This window comes from Mustela nivalis, assembly GCF_964662115.1.
Source record: "Mustela nivalis genome assembly, chromosome: 12".
Lineage (NCBI taxonomy): Eukaryota > Metazoa > Chordata > Mammalia > Carnivora > Mustelidae > Mustela > Mustela nivalis.
In genome coordinates this window covers 81,690,327-81,710,992 of record NC_139031.1, presented here as the reverse complement: position 1 = coordinate 81,710,992, position 20,666 = coordinate 81,690,327, and the positions used below count along the sequence as shown (strand labels likewise).

Genomic DNA, 20,666 nt, shown 5'->3' with positions numbered 1-20,666 from the left:
AAAAGAAAGAAAGAAATCATAAAATGAGCTGACTCTACCTTTGTCGGGACTTATGTTTTGATTCTCTTGGACTGTATTCAACATATTGTGGCTGTTTCTGTTAGAGGACAGGACACCGATTCCCAGAGTTAATTGCTGGTCATACCCCTTTTTCGTGAATGAACTTCATCCAGTTTGCTGATTTGGACATGTCATTTAAAGGCCACAATTTTAGGCTGTTATTAAACCAACATTTGTAATTTTGTGGTTCACAATTGGCCATTTATATGATTTTAGAACTGGAGAGGACCTCATCATACTACTGGGCAGAGGACACTGAGGCAAGAAAGTAAGAAGCTACTTTCCCAAGTTTCCGAGTCAACAGTCCTGTTAGCACTTTCTACCATCTCCCACTTGTAATTAAGTGTTCTGCATTTTGATTTCACACAACTAAGTGAAATCATTAAGTAATGTGAGCCAGTATTAAGTGAGAGACATCATCTGGGATCTGGACATCTGTGTGCTGAAGTGTTAACTCATATCCAAAATGAATCACATTAGCGGGCATATACTTGGCAGGGTTGCATATTTTGCCATTTTCTCAGAAATACAAGTTGATGATGGAGTTCATAGACTCTGTCATTCCTTTCATTTCTCAAAAGCACTGCTTTCTATAGAATGGGGTCATGCTATTCATACGAGGCTCTTCCTTGGAGGATTTCAAACACTGATCAGGGGTATTATTACTAGCCCATTGAGCCCAACCAAATCACATAGTTCCTTGCTCACATACACACATCAGTAATTATAGGCCTGGCAAAGACTGGACATTATGCCAGAAGCTAGTTTTAAAGGATATTATCATTCTCAGCCAATTAGCTCAGACTCCATTATATTCAGAATTATATGCTGTTCAAATAAGGATTAAATGTATATGAACAGGCTAAGAAATTAAGTCTTTAAAATCAGGGGTCTTTTTTTCCCCTCTTCTGATTCTACTTCATTTCTGTCTTATTCATTTTACGGTAGTAAGTTTTTCACTTGGGAATTAGTTAGCAGGTATACAAACATGCTTTCCACTTACAGGAAGAATCTATGGTTCTCTTTCTCTCCCTCTTTCTTCCTTTCTCTTCTTTCTTCTCAGTATCGATTTTGCTTCACCTCAACAATTTCCTATACTTTCCTCGACTCACTCCAAAATATACTCTTCTTTGAAACCTCTTCCACAATGGAAGATTTGTTATTTCTACAATCTATCACAGTAGATACTTTGTTGCATGAGGGGTATCTGGGTCTCGGCACTTCCACACATATGGCCTGGGATGCCTGCTGAGAAGTTTCTTAGCAGTCTATCTGTGTTATGAGTGATAGAAAAGTATCTGTGATACTTTGCCATCCCCCACCTTTTTTCAGTTTTCAAAGTTAGTATTTATCATGAAGGTTTTAGAGTTGCGTTAATAAGTATACATCCATAGTTCAATTAATGTATCAAGGACCTAAGACTTCACTTGAATATTTAAGTATATTTTAAAAAGATATTCAGGAATGGACAATACATTCTAATTACATCCCTTGTTCATATTGCTAAGAGCCGAATCTCTTTCACAAAGTGTCCATTTATTCCCTACAGCTATTACTTTGGATGGAAATGCTTTCAGATACAAAGTTGTCTCTACTTTTTTCCATATTTCAAGGTGCGTTGCAAGCAATGAATAAAAGCTTATATTCCTTTTTTTCCATCAAATTTTAGCTCGGTAATGACACTGGGTGCACAAAAATAAGCACTCATCTTTTACATTGCATTTTTTCCCTTTACATTGAGGAGATTATAGATAAAGCTCTTTAAACATTCTGAGATCCTTAAGCTGATTTCTATATGACCCCCAAGTGGTGTTAATGATATTTTCAGAGGGAATGCCTTACTTAGCTAGCAAGAAAAAGAACTCTGTAATCCTTGGTGTATCTATCATAAAAGAGGTTAGCAGTAGAAATTTTTTAGCAACTCTATCAGTAAACGCTTACAGAATTCACCTATCAATGGGAAGTGAATAATTTTTGTTATTTTCTGTCTACCTTAGCAGATACTGTCAATTAAGCTAAATAAAGCTCCAGAAGAAGCCAAGGTAAACTTGGTTGCGAACCAACAGGGATTCAACTAAGAAGAAGAAAATGTGAAACTCTTTTTATTAAGAATTTCAGCAGAACTTAAATTCAAACCCCAGAGAGAGCAGATACTGTTAAATCCCTATAGATTTTATAAACTACATAGGATAGCAGATGAGTAATCAGGGATTCTGGCCCCAGAACTGATAAACTCTGAATCCTGGAGCTTCATTGTGTGTGTGTTTCCCTTACCTATATACTAGGTAAATTTATACTTTCCCTAGTCTTGCTTCGTTCATGATTCTCCAAGGAATACTCAGTTAGCTTTCCTTAAACAGTTTTGAGACACTCATAAAAGTTCCACATACGAATTATTTGCTTTACTTTTTTTTCCCCAAATGGCATACTGCATCTTGTTTTTTGTTTTTTGTTTTTTTTTGTTTCCACCAACTGTCAGCTCTTTTGGAATTGAACAGTGCTGCATAAAACAGCTACTGCATATTGATTTTTTTCTTTTACATGTATTCAGGCTGATTTTCCATTCTATAGGTTAGTGGCTTAGCTATTATACTCTCGTAAAAAGAAGAACTCTTCAAGGGTTGAATGAAAATTCATTTGTCCTTCTTGCTTTCTTCTTGCCCTCTGCAGGGGAATTTTCACTCTACTGAGCTTTCAGAAGATGTATTGTTATACCCTGCCGAGCCAGAACAGGAGACTATGGATGATTAAATACCAACAGTGTCCTGTTTCTGTACTAAACATGGAATTAGCCATTGGCCTCCACCTAATGAGCCTATAATCTAATTAGACAGATTGACAACACCCAGAAGGGAAAAGATAAGAAGGCACATCAGCACAGTAGGTTAAAATGGAGAAAGTGGCATATTAAAATATTCAGGAATGTAAAATCATCATAAAACTACTTACAACTGAAGCATATTTTGCAGTTTCCAAAATATTTCTTATAGTCACCGTGTTATTTATCCCAGTAAATGCCAGAGGTCTACTGGGCAAAGCTACCCAACATATAGTTGGGTCTCAACACATGAACAGAGTGTGATGCAAATCTCAGTATTTCATTGTAACGACACTCTTTGTGTGACTAATTTTCCTCCGAGGACCTCATTGTTCACTTTAACATCTTACATATGTGAGCAAAGGACATTCAGATTTTTTCCTTTAAGCAAAAGAAATATAACATGTTTGGATTGGTGTAAAAACCTCAAGGATGTTTCCAGGTCCTCTGTTGTCTTAAGAAGACATCAAGTTTCTTGGGACCACTTGCTCAGTAATACTACATGCCTTCATCTGTCCCATACTTGAAACTAAATGAAGTCTCAAAGTGCTTCTCTAGGGGAAGTAGTTTAGAATTAGGAGCCTCAGAGACCTGCCTTGGAATCCTACTTCATCACTTACCCCTTGGGCTGATTATGTCTATTTTATGTGTTCATAGGTTTCCCTTCACAAAACATAGTTTCATTTGAACCTCAATAATCATGTGAAATTTTCCTCTGTTTAGACAACTTGGTTTTCTAAATGACATACTTAAAAAAATTATAGGATAGGTATTCTTGTTCCAAGAAGCTTTGAAACACCTTTAGTTTAATACTTCTTAATACCAGATACCATTTTTTGATAAAACAAAACATAAGAGCACAGCTTCTATATATATTTACTGGCTCCACTCCCCCTTGAAATCAGTGGGGTTTGGGGGCAAAAAAACTGGGTCATATGGCTAGGGAAAAAAAAACATGATATTATAAAATATTATTCATTCTCTGTATTGACTTTGAATTTTCCTTTTATCTAGCTAGACAAGGGTATATGAGATGTGTGTACTAGGGTATATAAAGGAACAGTGAAAAGGGAACAGATTTGTTTTTCTTCTATTTAGCACTTTCCCTCAATGTCTTTCTTTATAAATAAAAAATACAAAATGTTTTACAGATTAAATTCAATACACACACACACACACACACACACACTATTCAAGAAAACCAGGGTCAGGGGAGTGGGTGGGAAGAAAGAGAAGGCAGGTAGAGAAGGGGTATCATGATAATGCCCCTCAGAGATGGTGACTTTGAGTCAAATGGTTCAGCCTCCAACCAGAGCAGAAATACTTGAGAAGTGATTAATCAGACTCTGGTAAGACTTCCAATTCTGGGGAGCTGACTATTCTAGAAAGTAGTAGCATGGTAGTCAAATAGGAGCTTGAATCTCAACCTTATCATGTACTAGTGGTGTGAGCTTGGGCTAATTAATCAACTTTTCCGAACTTGTTTCCCTGTTTGTAAAATAAGAATAATTATCTCTATTCCACCAAGTTACTATAGAGATTAAATCAGATACTATATATTAGGAGTTTGGCACATTGCCATTAAACTCAAAGAACGAATATTATTATTAGACAACCCAGCACTGTCATTAAGCTATTTTTTTTTTTAAATAATGAATCAAAATCTGTCTCTCTATAACTTTCACCCATTTGCGGTTGCTCTCCCATCTGGAAAAACCCAGAAGAATTTGATGGAAGACAAAGCTGCTGCGCTTCCTTTTGGCAGCTAATCGATGACTGAAGCACTTTGCATCCTCTCTATGTTGCAGATTTTAGCATATAATTCTTTCCCTTTCCCATCCCACCGAGTTGTTGACAAGTATGAACTTTGCTGGCAATACAGAATAAATCCTATTGCTACCACTTCTCCCTGAAAAAAAATAAAAAATTAAAAAGGAAATCATAAAACACGCCCCAAAGAAAATACAAATTATGAAGAACTTAATTGTCTCTGAGCAATTGTTCAAATGCATGTAGATGCTGACTCTTAGAAACATAAAACTTATAGAAGCCTTGTTCACCATATTACCTAAATTAGCCTCAATTCCTTATGACTAAGGAGTTATTAAAACATCCTTTATTTAGAAGATTTTTATTTATTTATTTGAGAGACAGAGGGAGATAGCAATAGAGAGCAGGAGTGAGAGGCAGGGAGAAGGAGAAGCAGACTCCCTGATAAGCAGGGAACCCAACAAGGGGCTCGATCCCAGGACCCCAGGATCATGACCTGAGCTGAAGGCAGATGCTTAACTGAGTCACCCAGGTGCCACTGAAACATTCTTACTAGGTTGAAACACTCCAAACTTGCTTCTTCTGTGTTAATGGCATCACAGTCCACCCAGCTCCTCCAGCATGAAACCCAAAGAAGCAAATGTAGTTAACTGTCTTCACTCATCTCATTCAGTCTGACAAGAAGGAGCACTGTCCACATACTTCCGTTTCATTTCCTCTCCTCCTCTGTGGTTGTGAGAGCAGAGCTTCCAAAAGATGGATGCCCAGCATGCAGCAACCTGGCAGGGAATAAGTGAGGGCACTAAATGCTAGTGCCTCACTCTCTCCCGGCCTCTGATAGCCAGCAGCTTCTTCCCACTCATGGAGCCCAGCAGGAAGCTCTAAGACAAGGAAGCTAAATGGTGGAGTCCATAAAGGGCACCAGAGAAGGTGGGTTTGGGGAGGTACACGGAAGAGATACTGAACATTTCTTAACTTCTCTTCTGATTCCTGTCTCTTTTTCTACAATTCATATATTACCCTGACTCTAGATCTATCGTTCTAAAATGCATATTTGATGAGGTTACAGCCCTGCTTGCAAGCCCTCTGTGACTCCTAAGTTATTTTATAGTTTCCTTCCCTATTATTATTATTATTCCCCTCAACTTGTAGTTCTGTCCTCCCTCTCTGTTGCCTCCTCGGTTTCAGGCATAACAAAGAGCTCATGGTTTTCCAGGTGCCCTAGACGTGGACCCATGCAAGGATCATGTTGTTTTCTTCTTATAAGCCAATATCCTACCTGGCACAGATCCTGGCTCATAGTAAAATCTCCTGCACATGTCCGCTGAATGAATGGATGTCGCACTTTTGCACACTATATTCCCCATACCTGGAATCTTAATAAATTTACAATCTCCCTTTAGGTCTTTGAATCACACTTCAGCTGTGAAACCTCTCCTGACCTCTCCCTACACCCTCTCATGAGAGATTCATTGATCAGGAGACTGTATACCCCTCTTCTAGTATTTATCTCCAGGTGTCATTTAAAATTGCTCACATACCTCTATGGCTTTGCCAGACAGTGCCATCCTTTATGGCAGAGACTCTATCACTCATCCGTGAGTCCCCAGAACCTGGAGGGATGGCTGATGTGTGGTGGGTACTCCCTGTACACACACATTTAAAGAGCAGTATCATTTGGGGGTGGGGGCTAAAAATGTGAAGGATGTTTTCTCCTATAGTTACTATTTTAACCTCTTCCCATTCCTTAATGATAGCTTAGGAAAATTCTTAACTTCAAAGTCACTTTTGGCTACAATACACCTAGTCTCCTTAAAGCCTCAACTTTAAACCTCTTTTCCTCCTGCCATCTGCATGGGACCCTGACAGCTTTGAGGTGGGGGAGGCACAGTTTGCCCCTGGGTCACTGCTTCTTCCCTCCCTTACTCTTCGAGGTCTAATTCTTCCAGAGAGGGAGTCTTTTTTATTTAATTGGCTGCAATGGCTGCAATTGGCTGGTTTTATTTAATCGGCTGCCTGTGTCGTGAATGGTAACTGGCCATTGAAGTGGCAGTTGCCTAGGGGCTGGCTATCTCATGGGATGGGTCTGTGCATTCATCCCAGGATCAGTGCAGTATTTGGTCCAAACTTGACCTCTTTCATCTCCATCAGCGGCTGCCATATTGGAGCATTGTCCAGCCTGCTGATGCCATTTTCTTTGCCCAGCAGGTGGCTCTCCTGAGCGGTATATGGAAGACGACTGGCTCAGGTCAAGGTCTCTTTCAACCATAGAGAACTTGGCACAGGCTTGTCATGCCAAATACTAGGTGCAGTGGCTTCACTGTTGTGTTTTCTATTCTCCTTCCTCTCTCCAATTCACTTCTTTCCTGTTCTGACGGGCAAAGGAAGTGAGTCCACTCACTGCCTGAGCAGATGTCCAATTTGGAAGCCAAAACACCACCTCCCCTTGTTTTGCAATCTCAATTTCGAGGAGTGATTTTTCATTTAGAACCTCCCTCCTCACTTAGATTGAAATGGGGATGGGAAGCACCCCTCCCTTTCGCCTGGGGATAACTGGGTTACTTCTCAACAGAAGCACTGCATTCTACCTATAAGGAAAACTATTCTGAAGATTCTTTATTCCCCCTCCATTTTCTTTTTCAGTAGAGGAGCAGGGGCAGTTTATTGTAGGAGGGCAGTTCCACAGTAGCCACGGGAGAAGGTGATGGGTCCCAGGGCCAGTTCTATGAAAAGCCCCAACTTAACGTCCCATTATAAAGTTTGCTGAATAAATGAATGAACAAATGGACATATCCATTCTGAGCAATTATTAATAGACAGGAACACTGATGCTGTGCAGTGAGGCGCTAGGTGAAACAGAGCAAGATTAGTCAGTGATAGAAATCAAAGCACAGGGCTGGACTTGTAGCTCAGGAAGTTCCCCGTCCACCATCTTTGTATGACCTCCCCTGGTCTCAGCATGGTATGCGTTCACAGCATTAATTAGTAATGCCAGAGCACACATCAATGAGAGACCAGAATTACCACCAGAAAGTCCGTTTTGTATTTTGTAGAATTTGCAACTCTAAGACTAGGGAGAGAAATGTCATTTCTGCCAGAGGCACAGCACCTTGCTCTGCTCTTATGTAAACTCACTGTCAGGCAATCCCAGAAACTGCCTCCACTCGCCTCTGGGCAAAAATGTCTCCTTTTCATAGAAAAATGTCACCTTTTCTCTAGGAAATGGCAGGTGGTTATTTTTTTCCAAAGGAAAAATGACCTTTGCATTTCTTTAGGAAAAAAAAAAAAAAAAAGATCTCAAGGACTCAGCCTTGATGAGAAACACTGGAAACAATTCCATATCTTTTAGTTTGTACTTGAGGTCCTACTTTGTAAATTCTGAGATTACACTGGCCACCACTGATGTAGCCTGTAGGCAGATGTCAATGACCACAAAAGCACGGCACCTTGTTTCTCAGGAATGTTCACTTCATGCAGGATGGATTTGTGTAATTTCAGCTCCTGCTACATCTAGCCCCAACCTCATGACTCTAACACTTCAAAGCTTTTATGTCCCAATTCAGGATCACAATCTTACACAAGTCCGTGAGAAACTGCTCTGCAAACATGCCAGTATTGCTAACCTCACATGTCTATCCATCATGATGCCTGGAAAGTATGTTAAGTGCTTCATACGACATTTCGAGATGTGGCAATCTAAGTCTGTTTTTTCACGCCCCAAATTTCATTCTTTCATGAGAACACAGGAGAAAATAGATCCAGTGTTTGCTTTTTCCCTAGTCAGGTGAGAAAAATAGGAAAGAAGAACCAAGAAGCCAGAGAAATGAAAATTTCAGGACCCAACACTTTAAAAACAAAGAGGGAAGGAATATGAAGCTCATAACACAGAGAAAGACAGTTCTAGGTTATTAATCTTGGTTTCACAAAACAAAGTTCCCCTTTTTTGTCAATATCTCGTTTATGTGATGAAATGTTTTCATTTCTGACGATGGTTCTTGCCATTAAGAGATGCAAAATTCACCTCACAGAGTTGGATTTTCGAACAAAGTAGTAAATTAGACGATGACACAAGAGTTACCGTGTGTGATCCTGTCAGTTCATGCAAATCCTCAGCTGGCGCGTGTGAGAGGCGCATTAATTACACTGGGTACGGGAATCATGTTTCTGCAGCTGTAGCAGCTTTGCTATTTGCCGACTTCAGTGCGCTCCATCTCTAATTTCACTGGCAGCTTGCAAAAACCAGCAGAATTACACTTATAAACAAAGGTCTGCATGGCAATTTATCTCCTATTGACTTCAGTGAAGTCTTCTTGTTTAGAATGCGAAGAGGTTTATAATTATGAACTAAGATCTAAGACTTAGCTGGGAAACAGTGAAAGACATATTTCTTGCCTCTTTTTCTCACTTACATGCACATATCCGTAGGGGGTGATATATGTGTGTGTACCTAGGAAATTAAACTATTCATTGAGCGCTTACGAGACCACATGCCAATCTGTAGGAATATGCACCAACATCTTCTATGGATATTTGATTCAGGGAGTACTATTGCTTCTAACAGAAACGTATATTTTGCCTCAGACATTTTCCAACTATCTTACCCTCTCTAGACTTTTCTATTTTGTTTCTTATGATTCGGGATGGACATGTTTTTATTTTGGAGTGAGTTATAATATCAAAAAATGAGAAACTTGGGACGCCTGGGTGGCTCAGTTGGTTAAGCAGCTGCCTTCGGCTCAGGTCATGATCCCAGCGTCCTGGGATCGAGTCCCACATCAGGCTCCTTGCTCGGCGGGGAGTCTGCTTCTCCCTCTGCCTCTGCCTGCCATTCTGTCTGCCTGTGCTCGCTCTCCCCCCCCCCCTCTGATAAATAAATAAAATCTTTAAAAAAAAATGAGAAACTTCATTAAACAAATGAAGATGAGGATAGCGATGTCTCTAGGGTATCTAGTAAAAATACTTATATCTAGTAAAAAGAGTCAAAATCCAATGGCATGCCCAAGTGGCACCCCAGCCCAATTTTCAGTAGTCTTTACACACACACACGAGATTGAGTGTCCTACTTCAGATGCCAGTCTACCAACAGAATAACAGTTGTCAACATGGCACTACAATTCCAACAATTTTCTAATTATCTCCTTTAAAAGTGGGAACTACTTTAAGAAGTAAGAGTTTTTTTGCTGTTAGTGTTCCATACAGAATCATTTCATTTCCAGGGTCCAAATGGTGACCATCCTAGGCTGTTCATAACTCTTTTCATAGATCTATCACTCCCAGAATACTAAAGCTTCCTCCAATTTACTGGAAGACAGTCTTATAAATATTAATAATGGTTACCAATTCCGAATGATTCCATATGCCATGGCCTATTTTAAGTACTTTATATGTAATGCCTCATCTAATCAAATGTTTGGTTAAATTAGATAAAGAAAAGCCTTAAATAATCCTCTAAGGGAGCATAAATAATCATAGGAAAATCTATGATAATTACAGCAAATCTTGTGCCTTCATAGTAATCCATGTAAGGAAATCAGTGCTGCCCAGATAGATTCCTTCAACTGTTCAATCACCCAATTGAACAGCTGAACATATGTCATATATCTGGTAGTAAATGTGCCTTGGGAATTTATTATTGATGAAGTCAGACATAGGCTCTGACCTAGAGAGCTTATAGTTAGGTGCTGGGGACAGGGGATGGCAAGTAGCAAGAGTTTATAAGTCCACTGAAGGAGGGGTGGGTGAAAACAAATACCTTTTATAAAAAACAGATTGTTCCCTGATGAACCAAAGGCTCAGTTGCATTAGTTGCCAGACCAAGAGTAATAGGAACTGAAAGACTTTAAACGTTGCCTATAAAAGCACATATGCCAATCCAGACACCAGAATCTGGTACTCTTTGTACCTATTTGGATCCTTTTTTTTTTTCATTGATAAGCAAGGATCCTGGGGATCCTGGACCCAGACCTAAGGAATTAAAATAATAAAAACTTCTGGGGCGCCTGGGTGGCTCAGTGGGTTAAGCTGCTGCCTTCGGCTCAGGTCATGATCTCAGGTTCCTGGGATCGAGTCCCGCATCGGGCTCTCTGCTCAGCAGGGAGCCTGCTTCCTTCTCTCTCTCTCTCTGCCTGCCTCTCAGTGTACTTGTAATTTCTCTCTGTCAAATAAATAAATAAAATCTTAAAAAAAAATAATAAAAACTTCTTAAATGCATTTAGATGATAGCATTATTTCAAATGTGTCTAACTTAAGCTAAAAGTCTTTCCCTAATATACTGACAGTCAACCACTTCCTCCATGGAGTGGTAATAAAAAGTCAGCATTCCACAAAAAAAAAAAAAAAAAAAAAAGTCAGCATTAACCCCATAATCACCAGTCCTTTTCCATTAAACTTAAATGATTAGCTTTCAGATTTTCGCCAACTTCATACCCAGTAAGATTACTCTAATGTAACATCCCTGGTATTATAATGTCTAGTATCGTGCAGAGCTGGGCTCTTAGGCTGAGTAGGAGTCCCACTTCCTTTCTTCTTGAGCTCCTAGGAGTGCCAGTGGACCTGTGCTACAAATTAACATAAAGCTTCTCTGCAGAATAACTTAAAACTAATAGTGATAATAGTACATTTAAGTGCAGACTTCCTTGGTGTTAATAGGTACAGCAGTCACAAATGTCGTAACTCAATTACTGTGTGACTCACCCAAATGGATACCAATACTGAAACTAGAAACAAAATTAAAGTAACAAACTTTGCTATATCTGTGCTCAAATGAGAATCAAGTTCTTAAGCCTGGGGTAGAGATGAAAACTAGATAGAACATGTATAGTAGTTAATCCTTCTCAAGTGAGCTTTTATCTAGACTCTGATTTTAAATGAAGAGGTCGTAAACAGTATCATACAAGGCATTTACAAAGAGAGAAAAGATAGAAATGTGCCAAAAAGAGGCACTGCAATAGCACTTGTTTGGGTTACAAAGACCTCTTCTTTAAAACTAAATGTGTTATTGAAGCATATCATGATTTTAAGAATTGATGCAACAATGTTTTAAACCTCTCAAGTGGTGTGGTGTGTAGCCAAAAATCAAGTATTGTGTCAATGATGGCATTTGTATTACCTAATATATCATCTTAAAGGGAGGGCAGAAGATACAGAGTGTTTACTGCAGCTTTCTCCGGCTCTGCGAGATGTCCGGTGATTGATCTGAAAGACACATTGCTTGTAGGGGAGATGTTAGGTATTTGAACAAAATGAAGTGAGGTTTTAAAAGTTAGGTGTGTTTGGAAAGAATCAAGAGTAAATATATTGACAAGATAAAGAAGCACAATTTATTTCTTCTCTACGGGAGACATTAGTATTGGTCAGCTGGCTAGAAATTCAATTCTATTTTTCTGGCTTTTGTAGAGCATAATACTTTTTTTTCTGTGTGTAGCATTTAAAGCTCATAAACACCAAGGGGTAAAATTTAGAAAATTACCTAACACAGATGTGAGTCTGGATATTTTGTTAGCTCTTACACAGTGAATTGCCGCAACCCCTTTCTCTATTTTTATTCAGAAGACAGAGCTGGAGACCAGCTGATTTCACTGCTCATATTCCCTGGATGTGGTATTATGATTCTCTCTTATTTATTCGTAGCATGTTGGAGAATTGAAAGGCAACCCATTATCCATGCCTCTGTGCCAAAAAGGTAAAAAGGTAGAGTGTCTATAAAAGTAAAAGATAAGTTTCTGAGGGAAGTTTGAACAAAGTCAAGTAATTCAGAAACAAGGAAGCCACAGAAGCGGGAGTGCAGGGGATAAAAGATGACTAGAAATGTTTTGCTCCTTCTCCCATCAAAACACAGGGCTTAGTTTCCAGGCCCATGAATATGAGCTGACCTGTGACTTGCCTTGATCAGCAGAAGGGGTAGAAGTGATGCCGGGCTGGTTGGAGGCTAGGCCGAGAGGCCTGACAGTTTTCCCTTTTGCTCTTTTAGAGTCCTAAGCCACTGTGGAAACTGCTCCAGATACCCTGCTGTTCAGACCACATGGAGGGAGAAATGCCTTATCAGCCCTGGGGAGTCCCATTCATTCCAGCTGAGACCTCAGCTGTGGGTGAAACCACCCCCCACATCCCAGCCCCAGGAGGGCATTTCCATTCCTGTGGCTCCATGACAGTCCCAAAGTGAGCCTAGCAGATGACAGCCACCCAGCGGATCCCAGGCAAGAATGTGGACTCCTGAGTAAATGTTTGATTGTTGCCGAGTTTCGTTGTGGTATGCAACAGAAAACTCAACAGATCCTTCAAGTAGAAATATTACATTTCTCGGATTCATTCATCTGCTTCTGGAAATTGACAGAACCATGTAAATGTGAACATCAGAGGTGGAGGGGGGTGGTGATGGAGCACTGGTTGATTCACTGAGACATTTGATGAGGCAAGCCCGTCCGTGTGAGAGCAGCTGGGACAGACCGACACAGCCGTGGGCTCAAAATTCAAAAGGAAGACTGTGCTGGACACAAGTTAGCAGATAGAGGGCAGATGAGACACAAAACAGGTTTGAATTACATCTTGGGCTTTTTCTTACATACAGTCTTTCTCAGGAGATGTTGAAATCATAACCATGGAATTCCATTAAAGTGTTAGAGAGCTAGCAATGGTTAGGGAAGGTAAAAAAAAAAAAAAAAAAAAAAAAACTGGGGTAAGGCAGGGTGGGAAGCCAGTGGGTAACCATTAACTGGACAATCAGTACAAAGAGCTGGCCCCACGAGGGGCTGTAACTCTCCTGGCAAGCGCAGAGCAGCCATCTGCTTACATGGTACCCACAGCCTCAAGTTAATCTTCGCTGTTCCCCAGAAAGCGAAAGGATAACTAAGATTCCAGATAATGCCAATTATAGGATAGAGAATTAACAGGGCTAAAATCCCCAAAGAATGAGAAATTGCTCTTGAGCCAATGTCCTAGTCTGATATGAAAGATAAACATAAGGAGTAATCAGCTTTGTCAGACTGGGTAGATGGCCGGAGATGCTACTCCAAAAGGTAGTACCAGGAATATTCATAAACACTCCATAAACGCAATTCTGAGCATAGGCTCTGTTGAGAGGCGGTCAGGGTAGGGTGGGGAACATCTAAGTTGTACAGTAGATGGGAAAGGAGTCTTCTTGTTACCTACCACTCCATACAATAGTTCTCAAACTTCAGTAGGTGTAAAAACACAGACTCTAAGATGTCCGGTTCCAGATGACAGACTGAATGCACACAGCTATCCTCTTTAGCAAAGACTTTAAAATGCATAAACCCTCAGCAATGAAAAGAACCTGAAAGAATCCATTTATCTGGCAGAGAGAGGCCATTATATGGCATGACAGCTCAAGAGAATTTTAGAATATGAAATGAAAATCAAGGCATGATGACGAATTTATCATGGTTTTGGAAGGTCTAATCTAGGGCGGGGGATTGGCAAACTGGCCCATGGAGCAAAACCTGCTGCCCATATTGGTAAATACCATTTACTGGAACACAGCCACACCAATTTATTTATGTGGTGTCTAAGGCTGCTTTCATGACAACAGGGTTAAACAGTGTGACAGAGACCACCGGGCCCACGAAGCCACTATTTGCACCTTTACAGAAAGCTCATTGCTGTTCTAGTGTGTTCTTGGCGGGGGTGGGGGGTAGGGAGAGTGACAAAGGCAAGAAGGGCTCTTAGTTGCTCTGCAGAATCCCAGGAATGTTTGATATAAGTATATAATCCTCCCGGAGGCACTGTTTGCAAAATTCCTACCATCTACCCCAAGTCAAAAACTGAGGGTGTCTCCAAAAAAAAAAAAAAGGTCCCCATTTGACAGATGTTCATATTCTATCCCTGGCTAAGAACATTAGGGAAACTTTTCAGTTTCATTTTTAAATATGGACAGTTGAGGATCATAACACATGCAAGGACTGCACTTCAGTAAAATGAACATCTGCAAAAAAGAGGTGTGGAGGGGCGCCTGGGTGGCTCAGTTGGTTAAGTGCCTGCCTTCACCTCAGGTCATGATCTCAGGGGGGGATTGAGCCCCACATGGGCCTCCCTACTCAACAGGATGCCTGCCTCTCCCTCTTCTATTTCCTCTGCTTGTATTCCCTTTCTCGCTGTCTCTCTCTAACAAATAAGAAAAAAAAATCCTAAAAAAAAAAGAGAGAGAGAGAGATGGATGTGGATATGGTGGACTCTGCTAGGGAGAGACATGATGAAATATCTCCAAGGGTCAGAGGAACACTTAGCCTCAGACAGAAACAGGAGGACGAAAGATGTTTAGAAAAAAGAAGACCCACTAGAGGACCTAATACGCTTTGGGAGGAAAAACAAATAATTATTTTAAGAAAGATACTGCAAGACCGAGAGAAAGACAAAGTGAAACCTCACAAAGCTACTTAAAGGGGAAAAAGGTATGAATTGTATATCACTGGGATCAGTGAACAAATATATAAAGCCATGTTAATGTAAAAACTATACAAATATTACTGAAATTAGCTGTAAAAGTCTATTGGGAAAATGTGGGAAGGCAGATGGGAGACAAGAGAGCTAATTCTTCATTTCTTTCTAAGAGGAAGTAAATATAGGTCATGTCTAAATCTGTTAAATCAAGACAACAGTACAAACACATTAATTGGAGGTGTGAAGGTATTTCCCATCTCTAAGAATACAAACTGACTGAGTGCCTCTGGGACAGGGGCCTGGAGGCGGGGAGAGGAGCAGGACAGAAGATATTTTATGCATTACAATTATTTTCATATGATTGTTTTTCACATGCATGTGTTGATTTAACAATTTTTAGAAGTGTATAAATGCACATGCCCAAAACCACTTCTAGAAATTGGATTTCAGTAGGTGCAGGGACACAGGAATCTGCATTTTTAAAAAGCTCCCCAGGTGATTCTGAGAAAATTAATCTTATCCCTCTACTTCCAGAAACACAAAGAACGAGTTACCAACCAGCAAAAGGGCAGTAACAGTGATCTGCTGAAATGGAGAAATGCTGGGAGCCAGAGAATGTCAGGATGCTATCTCCCAGTTTCTTGCCATTTACTAATAACGTGGATACGTTTTAGAAGCGGGCAAATAAAATCTAATAGGGTGTGAGTGACCTCATAATTCAACCCCTATCTACAGAAGAACTTCACAGATAGGCCAGCTTTCCTCCCTCTTGTATTTGTTGAAAACCTCAAGCCTCGATTCAAAAATTAGCCTGGGGAGAAACAGGAAAACATCATGTAACAAGAGAAGCTTTTTACCTGAAGGATGTTAGATAAATAACTCTCAGACTTTGTAGTTTCTATGTAAGCCTTAGTATATCAATCTTGATTTTAAAAAGAGTTTAAAGAATATGACCAGGATCTCTGGTGCCTCCAAAGGATTGCCAGGATGTGTAGAATATGTAACAATCAGAAGCCGGTTGGTTTCTGAGCACTATGGTAATTTCTTCTAAAAAAAACTTCTTCTAGAACATTATAGGACCATTGGGGATTGGCTCAATTAGTTTCCAAAAAGCAGCTAGGGGCACAGTGTCTTCATTTTCCTCTGGTCTCTACTCTTTCCCATGAGTCAGTGCTGACCAAGAAGGAAAGAATTCCCATCCTACCCTTGTTTTTCTTGTGTAGAACCCTTGGTGAACTTTTCAGTAGAATGGATCTTTCTCTGTGTTTGTGTCAACACAAACTACTGACATTTCTTTGCTTACACTGGAGATAACCTAGAGCTAAAAAAAATTGATTCAAGTATTTTCATGCTTATTTCACTATCAAATGAGGCCACTTATCATTTTTAAGATTTATTTATTTGAGAGAGAGAGAAACAGAGAGAACACGAATGGTGGGAGGGGCTGAGGGAGAGAGAGAGAGAGAGAATCTCCAGCAGACTCCCTTCTCATCTTGGAGCCTGACTCTGGCTGATCCCACAACCCTGAGAGACCACACACCTCATAAATATTAATGACTTATCACTATATCTGTAGAGTCCATTTAAAGAAAAACAAACACCTGAGGTTCATTTATAGATGAAGTCGTTACAAAAAAAGGAAATTAATTTTGTCCCTAACATGTTTTTGTCTTTTTAATTTCCTTCAGAAACTGCAATGCTGGTTTGTTTTTGCTTTGATGGTAAACTATTTGGACAATTAGCATTGGCCAGGCTATGCTGTAAAAGTGGAATTCAGCCAATTCAAATTTCACTTCTTAATTTCTAAGTGTATCCAACACTCCATCCATCCATCCATCCGTCCGTCCATCCATCCATCCAACAAATACTTGCTCTTTGCCTTGCACTGTTTCAAGTTCTCGGCACAAGACAAATCAAGAAAACATCAGCTATAGAGTAAAGCACTATGCCTAACTGGTTGAAAGTTTATATGAGAAATTTACATGAGAAAGATTTTATATGTAAGTATTCATGCATTTTTGAAATCTATGTTTTTCAGTTGAGGATATATGACTAGAGACTATTCTTTGATGTTTCCTACACGTCATAACAGTTCCTCTTTACCAGTTACGATTATCACTTTATTTGGTAGTTCACATAAATACCTACTGAAGTTGAAATATTGTCATAGGTTGCGATGGCATATAAATCTTTACCTAGGTATTCCCCACCACTGTGCCTTTGCATATGTTGTTTCCTCTTCCTGTGGCTTCTCTTCTTTGTCCTCCTAGCTAACACCTATTCATCATTCAAAACTCTGTCGGGTATCATCTTCTGTACAAGGCTCTGCCTAAGCATCTCCTAATGGATTCAATCTCCCATTCCTCTGGCCTATTTCTGGACTTTGCACATATTTTTATGATTGCATTGATGTAAATCTTCATTAACATGCCACTCATTATTTCTACAGTATAGGCGTCTTAATGATAGAAACATTTGTTTCTTCATTTTTGCATCCCTAATAATTAGCAGAATGCCTGGGATGTATGGATATTCATGAAATATTAGCTCAATGAACTGAGCAGCCATTCCTATCGCTACTTGAGGAATATCACAGATATGTGTTTATGTTTTATTTTAAATTACCTCACAATTAAAAATAAACATTTAAATTTCCTGAGTAATTTATAAGCAGATTTCAAAGTTTTATGGTATTCTTTTCCAATGAGAGAAACTATCACTTCTATAAAAGCCCAATAAGATTACATGGTTAGAAACACACTTTTCTTTTTAAACATTTCTGTTGCTTTCCCCTCCCACTGTCTTGATTTTGTGCCAACATCAGGGTTATTACAGATTCATCCTACTCAGATTGTGTTACAACTACTTGTTTATCTATCGGAGGCCCTTCCTAGACATAAACTCCTCGAGAGCTGGGCCTTGTCCTATCCATCACTGTCATTCTCGGGTCCGGCCACCCATGCGCCCCTAACTTAACTCTGACAGAAAATTACGTAAAGATGATTTTCTATAACAATAGTGTTTGAAAAATGTGGTGGGTTAGTTTTAAAACTTCACTCAACTTTAAGGAGCTGTAACAGCTACTAGATGGATTATGACTCACCAGTGAGAGGGAGTTACAAATATATTCATAGGTGACCTTGGAAAGCAGTTATTTCTTGAGGAACCACTTACTAAATGGTAATATAACAATTCACAAATATACAGACCACATAGAGGTGATAATGTTTCCTCAAAAGTAATTCTCTAATTTGTATATCTACTAAGACCCATTAATGTCGGCAAGTTGATATCACAAATTAAATCAACACTGTAAAAATGTGAAATGGTGATACAGTTCTTTGGAGATACAGTTACTATACTTTGTAATACTTTCTAATGTATTTCAAAAACAACACTACAAAATTCTTGAATCAGTATTTTAAAGACACAAGATCGAATTTCTTCTTCCCCCACACCTCAGGTAAGGAAACTAGCATTTGTAAGTTATGGGATTAATCCAAGGACATGGGCCAGGAAGGAGAATTTAAAATCAAACTGAAAAACCAGACTTAGTTCATCACTTTTTTCTCTACCCCTGTGGACCTTTCATATTTTATGCATTTGTGCCTTTAACAATTTGCCTCCACATCTCCATGTTAAATGACTTTTGATTATAATTTGATAGACATCCAAGTTAACTGCATGTGAAAATTGATTCGTAAGAACTGCAGAAAACAACCTTATATATTAAAACATCGATGCGGACATATGTAGATGAATACCATCCAAATTTTTTTTTCTTTGAGATGAGCATGCATATTTAAATATCTAACCTGGGCAATTCAGCATTGAGACTATCACAAGATTAATGCAGATTTTAAAATATCAATGGTGGAGGATCGGGTAGAATAGTATGAAATGTTAATCACATTTCTAAGACGGAACTCTAAAAATAAATTAGAAAAGTGTCAATCTCAAGAGCCCATTAAATCCAGCAAATAGAAGGGGCAGTCTGAAAAATGAGACAAGAATGATACTTAGATCTATTCCAAAATACTTCAATTTGATACTCCTAAACTTAGGAGAAACATAATTTCTGGTTTCCCTAAAGTGAAGTGATCTTTGGCCTTCGAATTAAAATCATAGAAAGAAGCTCCTCCTATTTGCCTTGGTAGGGGGGTCGGGGGATGGGGGTGTGGGTAGAGGAAAGGAAAGCTGTTGGAAAACAAATTTCTAAAGCAGTAAGGACCTTACCTGTTTCCATTTTCCCATCCTGCGCGGCAGGCCCATCCGGAATCACACTTTTCACCTGCAGAAACTCATCAGGCTCATCTCCACCAATGATGGTGAATCCAAAACCCATGTTGCTCTTTTTTAGGGTGGTGCTGAGGAATGTTCCCTTCAACTGGGATGCATCCCGGGTGAAGAGTGGTTTTTCTACATTGGCCAATATAAGTTAAAAAAGAAAAAGCATATTTAAGGCAAGTTCGTACACAGGGGAAAGCCAGCTTCTGAGCAGCCGTCCCAGGGGTAAGGGGGGTGTCTCCTGTAGTAAAAGCAAGCAGGCAGTGAAGGCAGGAGCTGAATTTTTAGTACTTTCTGCAAACAGAGAGCAGTCCCAAGCATCCAGGAAAGGCAAAAAAGCTGTTTGGTTTGTAGCTTTTCGGTCAAGTCAGTGTTTTCATTCACCAAAGCAGCCCTCCTTGGGCTTTTTTTTTTAAAGGGCCGAATCAACAGGCCATCAAAGCCTATAGATAAAGAGGAGCCCGACTCATCCAGACACATCTGGATACATTCCTTTTTCTAAAGGAGTCCAAGCAGGAGGTACCTGTCAGTGGCGGGTCCTGCCTAACACTTTGAAGGGATTAAACTGGAAAACCGGAATGGACTGTTTTATTTTTAAAAGAATAAGACCCATGGAACGCTACTATCAAATCAAATGTCTAAACTATTTAGAAGGAGTACCTGGATGTGGGACCGAGTTAACTTTTGCTTATATTGTGAGATGCTATAAAGATGACTAGATAAAGCTCTACTGCCCTTATGGTGTTTAGTATACTCTAAAATGTGAGCAAAAGACAAGCCAATATTTCTATGTATCATTATGAATGTAAAGGTAACACATTTTGTAACAATATGTTGATGCACTCAAATCATATACCTAAACACTCTGACCATAACGAGAACCCACTCATTTGGGTTTGCGCACCAATTTGTTACATGATGCGATTTTCCAGCTATGATCTGTAGTAAACATATTCCTAAGCATATTACATGCTTTAAAAATAAAGTCATGGTAGGAAATAGAATTAATATCTGCTTTAAACATTATCTCAGTCAAGTGTGTATACACACACACACAAAGTATATACACGTGCTACACGCATAGAGTTATTACATTTTCGGTGATATGATTTGATGTTTGTAATGCCAAACTGCAGATAGGTACTTGGCTAAGTATTTTAGTGCTTTGGCTGCTGTTATATTTTGGTTGATACGTAATAGATATAAGGAATCATCATTCTGGAATTTTATTTCATGTATCACATGTCCCATAGGTCTGCATTAAAAGATATATAATATATATATAAAACATATATATAATAGGTCTACACATATATATAATTATTCTCTATTTTAT

General features: G+C 39.4%; 1 protein-coding gene across 9 annotated transcripts in view; it reads right to left on the bottom strand.

Moving 5' to 3' along the window:
* MAGI2 (membrane associated guanylate kinase, WW and PDZ domain containing 2) overlaps nt 1–20,666 on the bottom strand; it is a 1,346,145-nt gene that overhangs the window by 294,365 nt on the left and 1,031,114 nt on the right. For all 9 annotated transcript variants that reach the window (XM_082691818.1, XM_082691817.1, XM_082691819.1 and 6 more), the window contains one exon: nt 19,280–19,462. In XM_082691818.1, coding sequence (XP_082547944.1) covers nt 19,280–19,462 — 183 coding nt within the window. The remainder of the gene's footprint in view (nt 1–19,279; nt 19,463–20,666) is intronic.